Genomic DNA, 20116 nt, shown 5'->3' on the forward strand with positions numbered 1-20116 from the left:
TTTTAGGGAATCCAGTTCTCCACCAACTCCTGGGGGATGCCTGGGGCTTGAGTCTATGCCAGACTCCACTCCTGTCCAGAACCTTTCATTCCAAAAGTTTCAACCAAGTGTATGTGGTGTGGCAAGTACTACATATACAGAAAAAGCCAGAAGTGGTGTTGTGGCTATAGTGGTAGTGCTAGCCTTGAGCAGAGAGGCTTAGGGACAGTGCCCAGGCCCAGAGTTCAAGCCCCAGGATTGACAAAAAGAAAAAACAAGAAGAGGTTGAGCACCCCCACCCACCCTAGGATTACACGCACAAAAGAGAAGCATGTGATCTTGCCCCTGGGGCAGGAGGAGAGGGTTTTGCACCCTGAGCTGAGGACACTCACTGGTCCATGTGCCCTTCACGGCAGGTTTATGATTAAGAGGGCACAAGGAAGAAAACGCTTTGGGATGAAGAATTTCAAGAAGAGATGGTTTCGCCTGACAAACCATGAGTTCACCTACCAGAAAAGCAAAGGTAATGGGCCTCCCATGCTGCCTCACTCAGAGGGTCAAGACCCCCGTCCAGCTCTGCGGGGTTTCGCTTTCTGAGGAATGCCAGAAAAGGTGTTTGCCTCCAAGTGCTAGCTCAGGCCAGCTGCAGCCCCAGGGGCAGGGGACAGGCAGGCCCTGTGAGCTGGGCCGCCCAGGGACCTTATTCTCTTCCCTCTACCTTTCCTGAGTGAGGAAGACTGTCTTAGGAAATCAGTTTCCCCATGCACCCAGGAGGCACACCTCCTGGGCCAGTGGTAGTGATGGGGCCCATGCTGTGGAGAGCCCAGCACACAGGACAGCTTGCAGCCAAGTGCAGTTTCATACCCTCTCTGCGGCAGGAGACCAGCCCCTCTGCAGCATCCCCATTGAGAACATCCTGGCTGTGGAGCGGCTGGAGGAGGAGTCCTTCAGAATGAAAAACGTGAGTATGGCCCTGCTTGTTCTGGGCAACCGTCCTCACACTCCATTCTGCATGGGCTGCGAGCATCGCCCTCCACACTCTGCGTCTCCAAATTGAATCTCCTTGGTGACCAGGTGCTGTCCATCCAAGCCTCATACCCTGCCCAGGCCCTAAGCCAGGCCCAAGCACTTGGGGCCTCCCTGGCAGCTTTCTGCAGTCAAGATCCTTCCTTTCTGTCCCCTTGGCTTGAGCTAGCAGGCCCCTCCATGCCCCCAGTATATGATCTCTGTGTCCTTTCAGGCACATTCCTAAAACAAAGGCACTCTTTTTAGAACCACAGTGCCGTTGCTTCATCCACACCTTCTGACCAGGTGAATGTCCACCCACCCTGTGCAGCTCCCTGTCTTTCAGTCACACGAGCAGGCACAGCTTGCATGGTACTTCTCTGTTCCCAGCCTGTAACTGCCCTGCACCACTCTCTGGGCCTTGTGGCCTGCTGGGCTGTTCAGGGAGGCACCTGGGGTCTGTAGGTGAGGCCCCAGCTATTCTCCGGGGAAGATGGAGTCTGAGCCCCTCAAATCAACTGTAGAAGTCCTCACTCCTGGCTACTCCCTGATTCCTGGGCAGTGTGATCTGTGTCTTTCCCGGGCTCTGGCTTCCACTAGGCCTGCTCTGCTGTGTGCAGCCCAGCCTGTTCCTCCCAATTACTTTACCTCTCTGGCCCCAGGACCTTTGCCTACTCACTCTCTTCTGCCTGGACCCCTTCCATCACCTACTTCCCATGTTCTACACACTTAATTTTTAGTTCCCCATATGATCTTGGCTGCAGGACTGTCTTTTTTTTCCCCTAACCCCATTAGGCTTTTACCCCTACACAGCCACTTGTGTTTTCTGTTCACTTTTGTCTTCCTGCTGTCTGGAAGTTCAAAAGACAAAGGCTCTGATCCACACTGTCCTCAAGACCTAGGACAGAACCTGGCCCTCAGCAACTTTTGTTGCATGAACAACAAATGGCAAAGGCAGTGCATTCCCTAAGAGGCCTTATGAGGAAGTTACACCTGGTATGAGGAAGACTCTGGCTAATCTGGGGGGAAGAAGAGCTGCTGTATGGTGAGAGTATTGTGTGCCCGGGCTCTGAGGCTGTGGAAGTGGGCGCTTAGGCCCCAGTGTCTCCTGATGGCTTACACAAGAAGACTCAGACATACACTATGTTACTAACACCTGTGGCTATCTGTAAGAGCTCAGATGGTGTGAGGTCCTCTGGAACATGTTGATGGAGACCTGTGAGGTGTAGGATAGGAAGTTCCCTGGCCATCCTAACCCTGAGACTGCTTTTTACCTCCTCCGTCCCTCTCAGCCCTCAGTTTAAGGGTGCATAAACCCTCGGCACCCATGGCTGCCTCTCCTGTGCTCAGAGCTGCAGAACATCAAGCCAGTGCCAGGCTGTGACCCAGGCCAACCTGGCCTGCATCAGCTTCAGAATTCTGGGAGGCCCCTCTGACGGCATCCGTGATGGCCTGGCACCTGCTGGACTCTAGTCCAGCTGGAGGTCCCTGTGGTCCCCTGAGCCCATCCTGTGTATTCAGATGTTCCAGGTGATCCAGCCCGAGCGTGCATTGTACATTCAGGCCAACAACTGTGTGGAGGCCAAGGATTGGATCGACACCCTTACCAAAGTGAGCCAGTGTAACCAGAAGCGCCTCACTGTCTTCCACCCATCTGCCTACCTGAATGGTCACTGGCTGTGCTGCCGGGCTTCCTCCGACACAGCCCCTGGCTGCACACCCTGCACTGGGTAAGTGTCTCTGCAGTCCCTGTTCACCAGCCACGGTCACCTGAACTGTGCACTGAAAGGGAGGTTCAGCCAAGAGCTATATGCATTCTGAATGTAGCCCAGACTCCTGCTGTTTGGTAAGTAGTCCCACCTAGGAAACCTTAGGTCAGGCTCTCTCCAAAGCTCTTGCTAGGTTAGCAGGTCCTCCCAGAGCATGGCTGTCCTTGGTGATGGGAGGGAGGAAGGGGCTTGGTGCCAAGTGGGACCCAGGGCAGAGGCCGTTCTTCCAAGGAGAGCCTGGACACGTGGCACCGATACCTGGGAGTGCCATCTGCTTACAGACACCTGGTTTCCTCCCTTGCACTGCTTTGGTCCTACCCCCCTCAGAGACTGAGGCAGCTCCTATCTCCTGGCCCTGTTGCCAGCTGACATGCCGCAGTCACTGAGATTCTGTCGTTTCTACCAGTCCCGGAAGGTGACCAGGTGCCCCAAGCCTCACTGGTATCCAGTGGGGTTTGAGGTGCCCTTGTTAGACCTCATGTGACTGTGTACATGACAGCAGTGGTAGCACCCTCATGTGTGTCAACAGTCATCCATCTCTCAGGCTCTGTCACAAGCCTGAGGAAGAGCCGCTTTTGTACCCAGCTTCTTTGGCACAGAAGCCAAAGCTTAAGAGAAGCTGCCTGTCAAGCTAAGAGAGGATCAAGGGCTCCTCTATCAAACTGGCACAGAAGCTGGAGCCCATAGCCTCCTGTCCCCTGGGACAGCCAGCCTGTCAGTGACCTATGCCTGAGGATGATTCCAGTCATGGCTGATGCTGTCACTTGAGTCACTCCTCCTTTTCTGGCTTTTTGCTAGTTAATTACAGATTACTCTGCCTGGGCTGGCTTGGAACCATGAATAGCTAAGATTGTAGGAGTGAGCCCACTGGCATTCAGCTTGGGGTGAGGTCTTAATTAAGGTCTCTCTACTTTCTCTCTTCAGTGATTCTCTTTTAAACAACATAATTAAAAGCTTAAGCAACTGTTTTTATCTTTCTGTTCCTGCTGTATTTGGACAGTGGCCTCCCTGCAAACATCCAGCTGGACATTGACGGGGACCGAGAGACAGAACGTATCTATTCCCTCTTCAACCTGTACATGAGCAAGCTGGAGAAGATGCAGGGTGAGTGCAGCCCAGACCCTGCACCCGGGAGCTGCAGCCATGGCTTCTGAAAAGGTCCTGGGACGTAGAATAGTAGAGACACTGCCCAGAGCCTTGGGGCCCTGTAGCCCCTGCAGGAGTCTGGTATACCACTGAAGGGAAGTTTCACACAGGCCATCAACTGGGAGAAAAGCAGTTTGACAACATGTCATTATATTGATGGTTTAGGTGGAATGTAACTTTCATTCTCTGAGCTGCCAAATTCTTTCAAAGACTCTTTCTTAATAACTTTTATACTACAGACAGGATTTTCTTGTTTCATAGAGAGATGTGTGAGTGTACATGTATGTGTAGATATGTGTGGGTATGGCTATGCATGGGGGGTTGTCCACACATGTATATACATGTATGTGGGCATCTTGTGGATATGTGTATGTGGGAGGGGTACACAAATGAGTAAGGTGGACATGTGTGTATTTCATGTGCATGTTTGCAGGTATATGTATATGTTTAAGCACATGCCTGGGGTATGTATGTGTGGATGTACACATGATTCGTAATGTTCTGTTGTTCATGAATGTGCATTTTGTTGGAGTAGATATGAGTGAGCAGGTGTGTAAATATATATGTGTATGTATATGCCATTGAGCATGCTTTGTATGGTGCATGTGTGAGTATATGTATGTATATGCATGGACATGTGTGTGTGTGGAAACTTGTGTGGTTGTAGGCATGTGTTGAACATGAATTATGTGGTCATTGTGTGAGTATAAGTGTGGAAATTTGTGTACATGTATAGGAGGCACATGGGTGCATGGGGCACTTTTATGAATGTATGTCATGTGTATATATATATATATATATGTGCGTATATGTATATATACATATATACATACATATATATACATACATATACATACATATATACATACATATACGCATGTATATATACACCCATGTGAGTGGGCATGTGTGAGTGTGTTCTGTGAGTATATGTGAGCATGTAGGCAAATGTGAGTATGCACAGGGATGGACACATGAGCATTATGTGGGCACATATGTTCATGTATGGCCATGGGTAAGTATAAACAGGTGTACATGTGTATCATGTCACTGTGTGTCTACATTGTGAGAATGCATGTGAACATATGATGGTGAGTGTGTTGTGTCTGCGTGTGCATATGGACAAATGCATTAGTGTGTGCCGCCTAACTACAATACCTGGGGAATTAAGATTTCAGTATGTGGATTTGGGGTGAAATGTTCCATTTACAGCATGTTCAGAATTGCAAGTCCTGGGTTCTGGAGCCTAGGTGCATGATGGGCCCCATGAGCAGCTCCTGGCAGTGTTTGGGAGCAGGTGGCAGCTGCTGAGATGCCTGGGGACCAAGGGCGGGGGGGGGTGGTCAGGTGTTGAGGGACAGGTTGTAAGCTCCTGGCATGCTGAATGGGCTGTGTGAGTGGCAAGAGACCACAGCACAGCCTTCCCCAGCAGTGATGTCCTCCAGAGTTGGATGGGGTAAGGATATAGGTGTGAAACTACTAGGTTATCTGTCTGACCTTCTGTCCCCAGAGCCAGTGTGTCCTGACCATGAACATACCCAAGGGTAGGTGGGTAAGAGTGCCAATTTTGCCCTTTGTAGGATAGATGATTGTCCCACTTGGGCTCCCACTTGGACTGGGGCCCTCGAGCTAGCCCAGCCTAACATGTAAGTGTAGAGTCCTCTCTCCTGGTTCTAGACAGATGCATGAGGCACCTTTGAGACATGTAGCTGGGGGAAGGGCTGCGGCTTGGGGCCATTAGGCCCTCAGGAGGTTGGTTGGCAGGGCCCTGGCTGCCCGCCTCCCTGAGGTACTCCCAGGGTCCGTTTGGGCAGAACTTGCCCATGGAGTGGCTTCTGTTTCTGTCTGCAGCCCTTTCAGGAAAGGGCTGATGTGGGGAGTGCTGCGGGTGAGCTGGACAGATGACCAAAGTCAGGGCTGAGGCACTGGAGCCTGGGCCACTCCCTACACTGACCCTTACCTTGTGCTGCAGAGGCCTGTGGGAGCAAGTCAGTGTATGACGGCCCAGAGCAGGAGGAGTACTCCACCTTCATCATCGATGACCCCCAGGAGACCTACAAGACGCTGAAGCAGGTCATTGCCGGGGTGGGAACCCTGGAACAGGAGCATGCCCAGTACCGGAGGGATAAGTTCAAGAAGACGAGATATGGCAGCCAGTGAGTGCTGTGAAGCCAAGGGCTGTGGGAGCAGGGTGTGATGTGGGCGATTCCCCCAGGGCCAGGCCCCCAGACCTCTCTCCCTGTGTGGCCACCGTCCTGCAGAGGAGGGTGCCAGTGGAGCCCAGCTGGAGGCCTGATCGTGCTGTGTGACCGCCAAGGTTAGGCCTCACTCTCCCCTTTAGGACAAGTGGCTCACTAACCAGGGTCCTGGGAAGTGGTCCCTCTCCACACTGCAATGTTTCTGGACTTCCAGCATCCATGGTGGCTCAGAGCCACGCCCTGTCTGCTTTGGTGTCACATGCTCCTTGCTGTTTTCCTCAGGCTGCCCAAGGTGCCAACAGCAAGGCCAGCTCTGGACTGGCGGCACACTTGTCCTATAAGAAAGAAATGCAGGGTGTGCAAAGATTGGGGCTCGAGCCAGGTGGGGCCTTCCCAGCCACTACCACCTCTAGACTGTGGCCTCGGGCAGGCCAGCCTCCACAGGGGGAAGAATGCGGGGAAATTAAGGTGGATTTCTACAAAGAAACTAGAACAGCCTTGGTACCAAGTTAGTGAGTGGCGGGGCCTTGGCCCCATCTAGCAGGTGCTCAGGACCACCATGACAGAGCTGTGGCACAGCCTGAGAAAGATTAAGGCTCACATGTCCACTACATCTGCCCACGGAAGGGTGTGGAGAGGCCTTCATCCCAACTGTACCCGGTCACTCCTAGGACTGAGCTTCAGGACAACGCTAAAACCTAGACCCACCTGTCCCTGCTCCTGACCACCACAGCAGCACAGCAGGTCCCTTTGGACTGCCTCTAACTGGGGAACCTAGGTTCCTTGTAAAAACCTTGCATTGTGATATTAAACACTTGTCAGCTTTATAGTCCCAAACCAGCAGTTGGATGCTGTGACTCACCAGCTGCTGCCCTCAGTGCAGAGCCTCAGCAGCACACAGGAGGACAGAACCATGCCCTCTGGGAGTGTGCACACTGTCAATGTTATATAGTCCCTGTAGCATACACAGGCACAACCCATATACATGTGTACATAGCCTACACATTTGCATATGTAAGTATTTCAATATATGCACACATTACCTATGCATGGCTGCAACACATGGGTTGCAGTTTATACACATTTATATGTGTGTGCATTACGTGCATGTATGTGTACACATAGTGCAACATGCCATGTGTAATTGTGTGCATGAGAGATCACAGTTGTAGCAGATACTTCCATAGAAGGCTTTGTGCTTAGTTCTTTTGTAAAAAAAATTACCTGTTTTCCATATTTATCACACACTTACAAGTAAGTAAGAGTGCCCTTTGAAGCACAAGTGGACACTTCAGGTGTTGCGTGACACTTGCACTCCCTTGCTTTTCCAGGGAGCACCCCATTGGAGACAAGAGCTTCCAGAACTACATCAGGCAACAGTCCGAGGTCTCCACCCATTCCATTTAAAGTCTCTGGTGCCACCAGATGCTTCAGGAAACCCACGGCACTGGGAGCAGAGAAGAGAGGACCGAGGGGCTCCACATTTGTCCCTTTGTGCAGGCCCCAGTGGGCCATCTGTGAGCTGGGCGAACCCTTCCCCCACAAGAGCCCTTGCTGAGGCCTACACCTTACTTACTTCACCCATCTGCCAGAGGCAGGCCATATGAGCCATTTGGGAACATGTGGTCATTTATCTTCTTACTCACTTTGGCTTCATGGGGATCCAGAGATCCATGGGCTGATGGGGCGGCGTGGGCTTTCGAGTAACCCCGCCTCGCCCTTCCTTGGGTAACAGAGCCAGCCCAGTCATAGCCGTGTGCGTTCTGCAGTGTGTGCACTTCTGTTCCCTGCTGTTGCCCTTTGGCCTGGCCTGCACCTATGTGGCCTTCCGTTCCTCACCCTGTTTCACTGTATTTGGAACCTCAAGAGCAGTATTTTTCAAGCCTGCTGTCTCTGCTGCCCTGAGCAGGTAGCCTCTCCATTCGGCTTGTGTTGGTTTTGTTCTTGGCTGAAGGGTCAGTTTTACGGCATGGATACACAGAATGGCAGAGAAGTTCAAATTTGGTCTTCAGGGAAATGAAGCCCTTTCTGCAGAGTCCCTAGCTGGGGGAGCAGGTCTAGTTATCTCTAGATGACCATTAACACCCCAGCTGGAGCACACGGTGTCTTTAAAACTAGAATCTAGATGTTAAGCTACTAGGATGGAAATTTGGGGAGGACTTTTTAACTAGAAATGTTCATTTTTCAGGCTGTTTTTTGTAATGTTTTTAAAGGACCGTTTTTAACTAGCTCTTTAATGTACTCATGAAAGGAGATGCTGCAGAGAACAAATACAAAGGGAATGGTGTGTCTCACCAGCAGACTGACTACAGTCCTCAGAAGGAGGGACCTGGGTTTGAGGCTGTGTCCACCTACACCTCAGCCCCAGGAGGCCGGGCAGGGCAATGGCTGGGTCACTTTTTATTGGGGGGGAGGAGGGTCCTAAAAGGGGCAAGCAGACCACTTCAGCTGAGTTACACACTGCTTCTGGAACCTCATCCTACAGGTCTCCCCGCGGGGCAGAGCCTGAAGGCACTCGGAAGACACTCCACTGGTCCTGGTACCCGTGTCTCTGCTCCTATTTGGACTACAGTCCAGACTTGTAGTCTGGAGATGGCATATAGTAACAGTACTTGTCATCACTGTAGAAGTGGAAGTGCGAAAAACACACTTTTGAATACACAGCTATTTGCTGCACTGAGCTGCAATTTTTAACATGGATTTGTAACTTAATGTCTCTGTTTATAAAATACTAATGATTTGCGATGTATTTTACTGGCCAATTAAAACAGATGTTTTATTCTTTGTGATGGCTGGATTGTTTTCTAGAGGGGTGTGCTTGGAATTACACAGGATGGGCTGGGGGTGTCCCTGTACAGGAGGGCACACGTAGGAATGTGGGTGGCTGTATTTTGATAACTAATGACCTCTTACAGGGGCTGGGAAGGTGGCTCAGTAGTAGAGCATTTGCCTTGCATGACCTCTTACAGGTGACATCATCTCTGGTGACAGCATCTCTCTGATGTGGGTGACGTCACTCTGACGTTTCTTTAGTGTTTTTCATAGTGTCTTCCATTTGGTTTACACTTTTTTTTTCTTTTTTAATTCCATCTAGAGCTACCCTCAATAGGAGGAAAGCCTGGGGTTTGATTTTAACACCAAAGTAAGCATTTCTAGGAACATACCAAGGGAAAGTCTCAGGCACACAAGCTGTACCAGGTAAGATGAATCTGGAGTGGGCCCCTCACCAGCCTCCATCACAGAAGGGCAGGGAGCAGGGCAGGGAAGGTTATACCCACCTGGTCTGTGGTTCAAATGAAGAGGTGAGTAGCAGATGGCTGCTCTGCCCACGGATACCTGTCCTGAGCCGCTCAAGGCGCTTAGACCCAAGCAGCCGTGAAAGCTCTGGCAGCCCCAGGGCCAGAGGATTCATTGGAGCAAAATAAGTTGGCACTGAGCAGAGGGGAGCAGGCCTAGTTAACGTTCGACTCACTGTCCCAGGCCTAGTTAACACTCAAGTCACACTGAAGCATGCACAGACAGCATTGAGATCACACCACAGAGGGTAAGTTCACCAGGATACATTGCAGCATGCTGATTTAATACCTAGCTCACAATGAAGCATAACAAGTTAATACTCAACTTAGACTGCAGCATACATGGGAGTGGGCCTAGTTACACTGAAATCTCACTGGAGCATGCCTGGTTAACTCCGCTCACATTTTAGCAGGCCTAGTTAACACTGAGTTCACAAGGGAGCAGGGCACATGGGAGCCCAGGAACTGGGAGCCTGGTGAGCCCAGCCCATGGAGGTAGGAGGCACGCAGGCAAAAAGGGTAATACTAGGGAATGCAGACCTCCAGTGAGCAGTCACAGTGGTGAGTGATGCATCCTCTTGTTCTACACACAGCCTGTTTTTCTTTGAACCGAGGAAGCTGTCTCCACACACCACCTCTGGCTTTCGTCCTGGGCTCCCACCCTCTGTACCTCTGGATGTGGGTCGGGGTTGCCACCCAACACTGCTGGCTGGGTGCTTTAGCCAGCCCCTGCCTAGATGCTAGAGCCACTCCAAGGAAACAACCAGAAAAGAGAGAAGGCTATGTCTGGGGCCACCCTGCCTCTCTATGAGTGTTCTTGAGTCCACTCAGGACAAACTGCTGTCAGGAAATGAGACACACACACACTAGTAGGTACCCTGAAGGGACAGAACAGCCCTCCGCACTCTGAAATAAACCTCTTTTGGCAAAAAGGCTTTTTTTTAGCAAAGGCACTGGAAAAACCAGCAGGCATCTAGAGAGTTCTCACCTGCCCCTGTCCTTTCCAGCAGAGGAATTTCAGACAGACAGACAGACACACACCGACCACCAGGAAAAGAATGGCCTTGTCACTGAGGATGGAAGGAGGGATTCTGCACACAGACCTGGTGACTAAATCCCACTCCACACACTACCCCAGCCCCATACACACACCTGTTGTGCAACCGTCCAAAGCTTTCCTCCACCTGGTAGACAAGCATTTATTTTGTCACTTTGAGCCACATTCCTTATGAGGCTTCTGTGCCTAAGAAAAACTAAATTTGTATCAACTTTCTCCTGCTGTTTAGGTCAGTTTAGCTCTCTCCTCAACCAAAACCCTAGAGGGTAAAGGTAGAATTCAGAGCAGTAGATGGGAATATTCTGTTAGGAGTTAAATTGTACCCCAGATCATACGCTGAAGTCCTTCCATCACAGAAGGTCACTGCTGGGGGTAAGGGAGAGGCTTTAAGGTGGCATGAAGCAAACGAGATCGTTAGGGGGGCCTGACCCCCTGTGGCCAGTGTCCAAAAGATTAGGCCCAGACTCCAGGGTGACCATGCAAGGACATAGGGAAGATGCTGTCTACGTGCTGAGCGGCCAAGAGAGCAGCTGACCCCCGAGACACCCCGGGTGTAGACCAGCCAGCTGTGGTCCTCCATGGACTGGTTCTTTTGGCTGGACAACGCACATCTTCCCAAAAGGCTTCCTCCAGAACCGCCCCCCCCCCCCCCGCCGGGCTTGTTTTGTCCCTGCACAGTGCTAGATTAGGTCCAGAGTCTGATGGCTGCCTCCCTCATTTGTTTTTTCTGAGTTTTATCCCTAGCACTAATTCCTTCAAGAATGAAGGTACAGTGCAGAGCTTCTGGGTAGGAACGTAGTCGTGAGGCTGTTTCTGATGGAAAGCCCCAGCCTGGACTTGGCCTGGGAACCTTTGTCTAGTGGAGAAACCAGTAAGTGTGGGGAAGTAGAAGAGAGACTCCCAAGTAGAAGAGACCCCAACCCGTGAGCTGCAGGGGCCTCGGGGCTGCCAGCCTTTGACCCTCAAGCCTGAGGTGACGTCATAGCTGTACCATGGCAACGGAGGCCTGGAGCACATTCTAGAAGAGACAAGGTGAGGAGAGGCTGGCCGCGATGCCCTTGGTCTGAGGTGGTACCCTGGCAGTGCCTTCCTCCACGTGGGGTCAGGATGGAGAAGGATACCACCACGCACAGGAGGCACCGGCCTGGCCCCGGGGCCCTGCCCCCAGGAATGGTCCCCGGACATCTCAAGGCAGCCAGCGATGGGGCAGAGCTCCACAGGAGCAGGAGCATGGGTGGCCTGCACCAGAAGGGGGACCCTCCAAGCCACGTCAGGAAGCTGCGCAGAGAGCCAGGTAGGGGACTTACACTTGGAGAGCCGGGAGGGCAGGCAGAAGGCCCAGCCCTGCCAGGGAGGGACAGAGCCCATGGGCACTGCAGCCCAGCGAAGAGTAGATGGGTAGCTGCTGATTCCAGGAGTACCTGAGCCGTAGCCCTGCCTGCAGTCCTAACAACCCACTCCTTAACAGATGTACTTATGGGAAGGGGCAGACCTGAAAGATCAGCCTGGGGACCGCTCAGGAGTTTTAGGACACATCCACATGTGTGTACACACAAGCTGTTTGCTTCTTGCTGTTTGGAAGGGGCTTACGTGAGGCTGAGACTGGACTGCAACTTGCCTTTTCTTTTTGGAGCTCTCCTTTGAGAGCTACCAAGGTCTAAAGCTACTTTGTAGAGTAGTGAAAGTCCCCTAACAGCCCCAGCAAACAACTTGGGCCTCCTGTGTTCTCTGTGGGCTAGAAGCTACCACCCACCAGGGGTCCACAAGCGAGTCCAACACTACAGTCAGCAGATAGATCAGCAGCGGGTTGCGCAGGAAAGGGGACAAATGAACAGCCCAAGTGAAGTGTGGAGCGTGAGATGTGCTTCTCCACAAGCGGTAGACTGGAGAGCAGGCGAATGCTGACCACGTCCCAGGCTGACAGAAGGCCTGGCCAGTTCTCGCAGGAAGGCTCCTTTCCTGCTCAGGCTCCTCCATTTAAACCATGAAAGCCTCGTTGAAAGCTCTGGAACCTCCAGGTTCGATTTGAATGCCAGGGCTGCTACAGGTAGCAGGTGACACCAGCAGTTCTAGACTCAGATCTGGCCCAGGCGGCAGCAGGGGTACAGGAGAGGCTCTGAGTTCCAGCCCGGGAGAACCCCCAGGGATCCCCACAGATCCTGGAGTCACCTGTCTCTTCAGAGCTCTGGGCTGAATCACACCTGCTGTGCTCTGAGCGGGCAGAAGCAGCACCCTGAGGAGCCACGGACTAGAGAGACTGCTGTCTCCCAGGATTACCACGGAGGCATCCTTTACCTTCATGCCCTGTGCTTCTTGCTGTGCATGCAGGATGCCCTCACCCTTGGGCAGTTGGTTCAGGTTTCCTCCTGCCCCCTAGGACAGGAGGACTGTGAGATGCTCCTCAGGGAGCCATCCCCTCCGTCTGTGTACGGAGAAGGATCGGGAACGTGTCCCTTTTCCCCCACACCCTGCTCTGCTTCTGGGTCAGCTGTGATGGACTGAGGGCATTTGTGACCTTGGGGTCTTGGACACACTATTAGATGCAGTGGATAGCTCATCTGAATTCTGCAGAGAGAATGAAGAGCTAGGGGTGGGTCTGTGCTGCTGGCTGTGTGGCTCTAGCCTGCCTGTGAAAGGTGATGGACCTGCAAAAACAAAGGTGCATGGACTAAGGGTACCAAGTGGCTGAGGGAAGAAACCCCTCTGCTGCTCCCACTCCCTTGAGACCTGCTGTAGGCCACCTGGGTGGCTGCAGGGCCCTTCAGTGCACTAGGGGGTGGTGAGTGGTATAGCTCAGAATGAGTGTGGGGGCTGAACTGGCACGGCCTGGGGTGCCGATGGGACTGACCAGCTGTGTTTGCCTCTCAGAGTCTGAAGACCTGGGGAAGGACCCAAGAAGTGGAGTAGAGGACATCATCTGGTAAGCAGGAGCGGAGGCTCAACACAGACAGACCAGGGAGCAGAGCCCCCGAGGAAGGTGCCTGAGGACCCTGGGGGAGACTTGTTAGAGAAACAGAGGCCCCTTGGCTGCATCTCAGGACACGCCCTCTCTCAGGCAACCCCATCCGTCCAATGTAGGCCTCATCCCCAGCTAGACCAGGCTGAGTTGCCATATAACCAGTGACAGGTTAGAAAGAAGAGCAGCCCCAGATGGGAGCCACCTACTCACCCTGCCACCAAGAAGCTAGGAATCACTGAATTACACACGGGCTTTTCTCCGATACTAGAATCCCATTCACCCCAACCACAGACAAAACAGGGCCACAGCCCTCACAAGTGGTCCTTCTTGAGTGTCTGAGCCATGAAGCACCACCAGAGATGCTGTTGGCTGCTGTACTTGGTGCCCACACATCATGTGAGCATCCTCCCTGGCTGGCCAAGAGAAGAAGTATCTGTCCACCTCCACCAAGTCAGAAGTCACACCCCTGTTGCTGGGTGGGGAAGTCCTGCCTTTCCCACCCTCCACATTCCTCTGGTCTTGGCCTTACCAATGAAGCACGTGTGCACGCGCTCAAGCGCTCGCGCGGAGAATAATCACTCAGACACAGGCCTGCTCCAGTGTGCCCCCTCCAGGGCCAGGGGTCTCCATGTGGAGAGCTACACAGCTGTTGGTGAGCAGCTGTGTCTTTGCTCACCATATAGGCAGTTGAGCAATAAGCCCCAGTGAACCATTATGTTGTTGGCAGTACAAAAATGGGGAGCTCAGCATGTCTGTGGCCAAGATGGGTCATCAGAGGGAGCTAGGAAGACCAGGCTATTCTATACCCAGAGGGTCATTCTCTATCTCCACAACAGCCTCAGGTTCATCCACTCCCCAAAACACTAAGGAAGGGGAGCCCAAGATGGAGATGGAGAGCAGTTGTTAGCCTGAAGCTGTCTGTCATCTGCTCCAAGTCTCTCCTCTGTGTCATCTGCTCCAAGTCTCTTCTCTGTCTGTGCCATCTGCTCCAAACCACTCCTTCTATATTTCCCCCACAGCCAGGCAAGCCTAGAGGAAGACAAGAAAGAAAAAAGTCTAGATACACGGGGAAAGCCGGAGCTGGACCATAAGAGTGGGAAAATAGAGCCAGAGAGTGAGAAGAGTGATTCTGAAGCCAGCGCCAAGGAGGAGCAGGATGGAGAGTTCAAGGGAAGACGCACCCCAGAGGCTGAGGTCAGGCCCACCCTCAGCTCTGAATTCTGTCCTCCTGCACGGGTCCCCTCTGCTCACCTGTGGGTATCTTCTTTGACTTAGAGGAGCAAGATTCAGAGTCTGGGAGGCAGAGCAGCCTTCTGGAAAAGGAAGCAAGAGCAGCTTTCTTTAGTAGCAGGAGGAAGATGCATAGGACTGCTAAGCAGGCCTCTCTCAGGCAGTCAGGGTGTCATCTGAGCAGGCACCATCCTATGAAGCTGGATACCCCAGAGCAGCTCACCTGTGTGCTGGCCACAGATGCCTCAGACCAGTACCATGATAGGAGTTCCCACAGCATCTCACAAGGGAATGTGGCTCTGACTCTTCCTCTCAGACAGTATAGCGGGTGGAGACAGCTGGGCATACTGTTTACCAGTGCTTACAACATGGGGACCCTTGTGGTTCTGGGTCAGTGATGATGCCCAGATGGAAACCACAGGGAAGCCCGCAACATGCTGCCAAGCCTGTCCCAAACCGGCATGGGTCTCCACTACCTTGGTGCCAAGTGGCTTCAGGAAGGTGTATGGAGGCAGAATCTTAAGTGCTTTCCTTGGAGCAGGCCCGAGCAGGTGAGGCTCCTTCTGGTCTCAGCATTGCCTTGTCTCCTGGAGGCCTTGCACTCGGAAGTTGATGGTGGAGACTGGTCTCAGGGATACACTGCTTCCAGTGAATAGGAATAGGGAGGAATGGGAAGGTTGTGTTTTTCTCTTGCTCTTCTCCAGAGCGGACCCCATGGATACCTCCTGCATGCTGCCATGGACTTTTCACCAGTCTTCCCATTCTCCCCTCCTCCTTCCCACCCCCCTGCTAGCACTAGCACCTGGTGGGCCCTTTGGTAGCTGCTAGAACCTGGCTTTCCACAGGCCACGGGTCGACAGGCCCTCCCGAGAAGTCTTTTCCTCCTCCTCATTCACATGTCTTTGTTTCCACCCATAGAAACCATCAGTGTTTGTGGAGATTGACCTGGAAGACCATGTCGAGGAGGTACGGACAAAACCCCAGAGAAAAAAGTCAGATCACCGCACTGTCTGGGCTGGGCCAGAGGCGGAGCTGGGACCTGAGCCCAGAAGCTCCAGGGTAACCAAGGGGTTGAGGCTGGCCTCAGGGCCTTACCTCCCTTCACACACACAGGCAGGTGCATCCTGGCAGAGATGTCATGCCAGCCTGGGTCTCTGTGGGATCGTGCTGGGATGGAGGACAAAGTACACTGGGTTACTGGAGAGCAGGCTTTGACAGAGGTAGAGCTGTCAGCGCGGTCAGTAACTGCTTACAAACTTGTGTACTGCCCCTGCCTGGCTGTTTCCCTGCAGAATGGAGCTCACAGTACCCATAGCCCAGGGTTATTGCATAGACCTCTCAGAACAGTGCTCTGTGCCCAGAAAGCCTTAGTGTTACGTATCACCATCATCACTATCATCACTACCATCAGCATCACCATTACCATAATCTCCACCATGACCAGAACGGCCATCACATCACATCATCACCACGCCATTGATATCACCATCCTCGCTGCCCTCATTGCTACTTCTAGTAGCAGCAGCACAAGCACAATACCACAACCATCCCCATCACAATGGCCATCCTCACACCACCACCATCACTACCGTCATGACTATCTAAAACTAAGGCTGACTGCGCATCTGTCTGGACCCATCCAGCATAGTTAGCTGTGAGCTTCCTCTAATCCACACTGTAGTGAACAACCACCGCCCTGCAAACCTCTTGACCTGATCTATGGGTGATTTTAAGCTCTCACCCAAGGGCTGGTTATTTTTCAGATTATACCTTTTATCCAAGTTTGCCCTCAGACCAGACCCTTGAAAAGACGTACTAAGTTTCCCTAGGCCTTACTCAGGATGGCTCTGAGTTCTTAGAACCCCAGGACATCAGCCAGTGGCAGCGTTGGAGGCCTACACAAATGTTAGTTCCTCTCAGAATGCCCAGTGAGGGTATCCTCATGCTCAGCAGAGCCTATGTGGTGGGGGAATGCCTGGGACCAAATGAAGTCCATACCTCATCTCTGTCTCCACCTGTTACCTGGGCAGATCGCACAGATTGGCACCTTCATCCCCCTGAACCTCTCCTGCCCCTCCCAACAGGAGCTCATCTGTGGCGCAGTAGAAGAGAAGCGGCCTGAAGTGGACACGGGGGACTTGTCGGAGGATGAGTAAGTGATGCTGAGCTTCCACTGGTCCCTGGGTGTGGGCAGAGGCTAAGCTTGGATGAAGGCTGAAGGGCTGGGGGCAGAGGGGAAGCAGAGCTTCTGTGGGTTCCAGGGACATTCTCCAGGGGCCCCATACCATTCCATCTCCCCACATCCTCAGCCAGCAAATGACCAGACGGGGAAGGAGACAGAGAATGAGCCAAGGGGACTGTGTGTGTGGTACTTGCATCTTTAGTTTGGGATTCTAGCTGCAGCCCAGAGGCTGTGGAAGGCAGGCCTGGTGCCCAGGCCCTCTGGAGCAGGCCTCAGATTTGAAGGTAGGAGAATATGTTGGTGCTGAACACCCACACCCCTTTGAAGCAGACCCGGATGTACTAGCAATACCCCAAGATTTCCTGAGGACAAGGGCCTTGGCCACAAAGAAAGGCCCATGGATAGGTTTTGTTTCATTTCAAACAATATACATACAAAGGAGCAAATTGCAATTATCCAAATGAGTAGCTGAGAGCTAATAGCTATATTAGTAGTTTGTCTTATGCATTTTTGCAGAAGAAAACTTGCTCTATTGGGTTTGCAAAACTGATACATAATCTTGAGGGAACTCAAGCTGTAGGAAGTACCACAACAAAGGGTGTGTTTGGGAATCACCCCCGAATCTACTTATTAGAAACAAATGGGGTGCATTCTCCTCCATGTCTGAAATGCCTTCTAGATGTCGGGATGCCCACGGTGCTGGTGCCCTGGGAGGGTGGCATTCTGCTCACTATTGAGACATTATTACTGTTTTTATTACCTTGCTTCAGACTTTTGTATGATCATTGAGCAAGTCAGTGGGGAAACTCAGTTCCATCTTCACTCAGAAAATGGAACTGTCTCTGTCTCTGTGGCCTCCTGCACATGACTAGGTCACATTAGCTTTTACCAGATATCAAGACTGTCTCCAGATCAAGACCTGATTGGCAGGCCTCTTCCAAATAAGCATGTTTCACATTGTTTCTTGGCTGTATTTGGCCACAGGGCGTACAGCTTGGGCAGCTTGCCTTCTACTGCAGAGGCTAGACAAGCAGATATTCGGTATTGGCCTGGAGTTTGCTCAGGGCTTGCTCCTGCAAGGAGCTGTCCGGTGTGGTGGGGCAGGAGATGTCCTTGTCCCCTGAAGGCACCTGGATGGTCTGTGCCTGGACAGACGGGACTGTTTCATCTGCTCTACCCTGACCACCATGTGCTCTGTTGTCTTCAACTTTACCAGCTAGGCCTGCTCAGATGGTAGGCGCTGCAGCTATGTGCCAATGGTCCGTTGCTGCCCGCTCAGGTGGGTTCTGCCCTGAGCTAGGGTGAGCACTGTGAAGACAACCATGAGCCACCACTCAGAGTGGTCTAGCATGGGCCTACCATGTTTCCAGTGGTTCACCACCTGCACTTGAGGCTCTGGGGCTTCAGGAATGGGTTTGCTCTGTTGGTTGCTAGTGTTTCCAGGGTTTCTTCTGGCCAGAGAACAAAGACAAAGGACAAGAGAAGTCTGGCTGACTCTGGAGAAATCTACAACCCCTAGGCTCTCTGTAGGCAAGCCTCACGCTCTAGGGCTGGAGTAGGTTTGGCAGAAGTAGGAGAAGCCCTGGTGGAGGGTGCCCTGGGGTGCTGGTGAGATCCCTGGAATGATGCCCAGGCAGCCTTACTCACCCCTGCACTCTCGGCCTCCAGAACAAGGACCAGCTGGGTGTGCTGCATCCCATACCCCATGAGGAGGAGGGCCAGAGACAGCACAGCAGCCCCGGAGAAGGTACTCAGCATCTAGAGGGGGGCGGGGAAGGGCCAGGGGTGGAGCACAGGGGAGGGGCACAAGGCTGGACTGGGGCAGAGCACAGGGGTGGAGGACAGGGGCGGGATACAGGGGCGGCGCACAGGGATGGGGCCAGAGAGGGCAGGGGTGGGGCATAAGGGCAGGGCACAGGGTTGGCCAGGCCCTGTTCTTTCCTAAAAGCCCTCTGCCTGGGATCCCAGGTTCCCATGTCCCAGAGGTAGAGGGAACAGGGCAGACGGTGGTGTAACACACACACACACACACACACACACACACACACAGCCACACAGCCACACAACTCACATAGAACCCACACATCTGTACTTATGGGTATGCATACATGAGATCATGTATGTCCACAATTATGTGTGGACACATGAGTACAGCAATATGTGTGTGCGTGTGTGAACATGTACATGTTGGCATGTGTATAGTGACAGGTTCAAATACACAGCTCTCATGCATTACCACAATTATACAGTCCATACACACATGCATGCAGGTGATGAGACCCTCGGGACTTAGAAGCCACAGAGGCCTTGCATGTCTGCATGTCAGCTGTTCCCCTGGGTGCTCATGGAGTGAGGACACATGCTCTGAGTTAGTCTTTCCTGCAGCTCTGGGAGGGAGCACTTCTGCACATTCAGTGCACACTCCCAGCAGGTCCTAGCTGGTCCGACAATGCCACCTGGTGGTCAGGATTACCCAAACCTCTCTTCAGTCCTAGGAATAGACCATCCAGGACGTCGGTGGCTGGAGCTTCGGGGTCACCATCACAGAACTTCAACTCTTCAGCAAATTATTCACTAGAGGACAAGCTAGAATGTGACACGTGTTTGCTGAGCCATCGATGACCATGCCCCGGGCTGCAGCTGGGGCTCAGGGCAGCCAACGACTCCACTGTGCATCCCTCCGAGCCCTGAGGGATACAGACTCTCATCTGGGCACCCCTGTCCTCAGACGGTGCTTGGGGGTGAGGGGCCCCCAAAGCACTTTCCCGCATGAACCCCACAGAACAAAAAGCAAAAAAAACACAAAAAACACTTTACATGTGGATACCTGGGGTTCCAGGGTGGGTGTGGGTTGGAGGGCCCAGAGCCAAAGACAGCCCTGTGGCTGAAGGCCTTGAGATGTACGTGGTTGTTAGGAGGCATGTTGGGCACACGGACAGTCTATGGCTCTTGTGGGATGACAGAATGGGACCAATGCCTGTATAGGGAAAGACCTTGGCCTCAACTGGGGAGGACAACAGGAAGAGATGACCCCAAGATGACCTGCAGGGGCATCTCAGGGTCTATCTGCTGTGCATGCTTTGGGACCCATTTTTGGGATTCAGTGAATGTCACAGCTACATGACAAAAAGGACCTGGAATGTGGTGCTTGGTGGGGTGAGCAGTCATGTGCAGGGGGTGGGAGGCTGGCCTACAGTGAACCCCTAGGTTCAGCCAAACTGTTTGGTTCTAGCAAAGTTTGAGGTGTAAGTCGGGCTCCCTACTTCATAGAAGAGGAAACTGAAGTGCCCAGGCA

The 20116-nt window shown here is 52.6% G+C and overlaps 2 protein-coding genes across 3 annotated transcripts in view; both read left to right on the forward strand.

The window, feature by feature from the left end:
- Rasa3 (RAS p21 protein activator 3) overlaps window positions 1-8886 on the forward strand; it is a 58431-nt gene extending 49545 nt beyond the window's left edge. The window contains exons 19-25 of one of the 2 annotated variants that reach the window (XM_013022796.1): window positions 396-502; window positions 858-940; window positions 2506-2714; window positions 3754-3857; window positions 5872-6055; window positions 7429-7550; window positions 7594-8886. In XM_013022796.1, coding sequence (XP_012878250.1) covers window positions 396-502; window positions 858-940; window positions 2506-2714; window positions 3754-3857; window positions 5872-6055; window positions 7429-7504 — 763 coding nt within the window. In that variant the 3' untranslated portion in view covers window positions 7505-7550; window positions 7594-8886. Of the gene's footprint in view, window positions 1-395; window positions 503-857; window positions 941-1251; window positions 2271-2505; window positions 2715-3753; window positions 3858-5871; window positions 6056-7428; window positions 7551-7593 lie in introns of those variants that run through there. The other variant, XM_013022798.1, reaches the window with a different exon arrangement.
- A 2311-nt stretch (window positions 8887-11197) lies between these two features.
- LOC105990385 lies at window positions 11198-19840 on the forward strand. Its single transcript, XM_013022758.1, has 7 exons — window positions 11198-11744; window positions 13319-13370; window positions 14429-14603; window positions 15558-15605; window positions 16724-16791; window positions 18490-18568; window positions 19311-19840. Exons 1-7 carry the CDS (start codon window positions 11558-11560, stop codon window positions 19314-19316), a joined length of 615 nt encoding a protein of 204 aa, XP_012878212.1. The 5' UTR covers window positions 11198-11557; the 3' UTR covers window positions 19317-19840.
- Window positions 19841-20116: the final 276 nt, after the last annotated feature.

The sequence above is a fragment of the Dipodomys ordii genome, unplaced genomic scaffold, assembly GCF_000151885.1.
Source record: "Dipodomys ordii isolate 6190 unplaced genomic scaffold, Dord_2.0 Scaffold64, whole genome shotgun sequence".
Lineage (NCBI taxonomy): Eukaryota > Metazoa > Chordata > Mammalia > Rodentia > Heteromyidae > Dipodomys > Dipodomys ordii.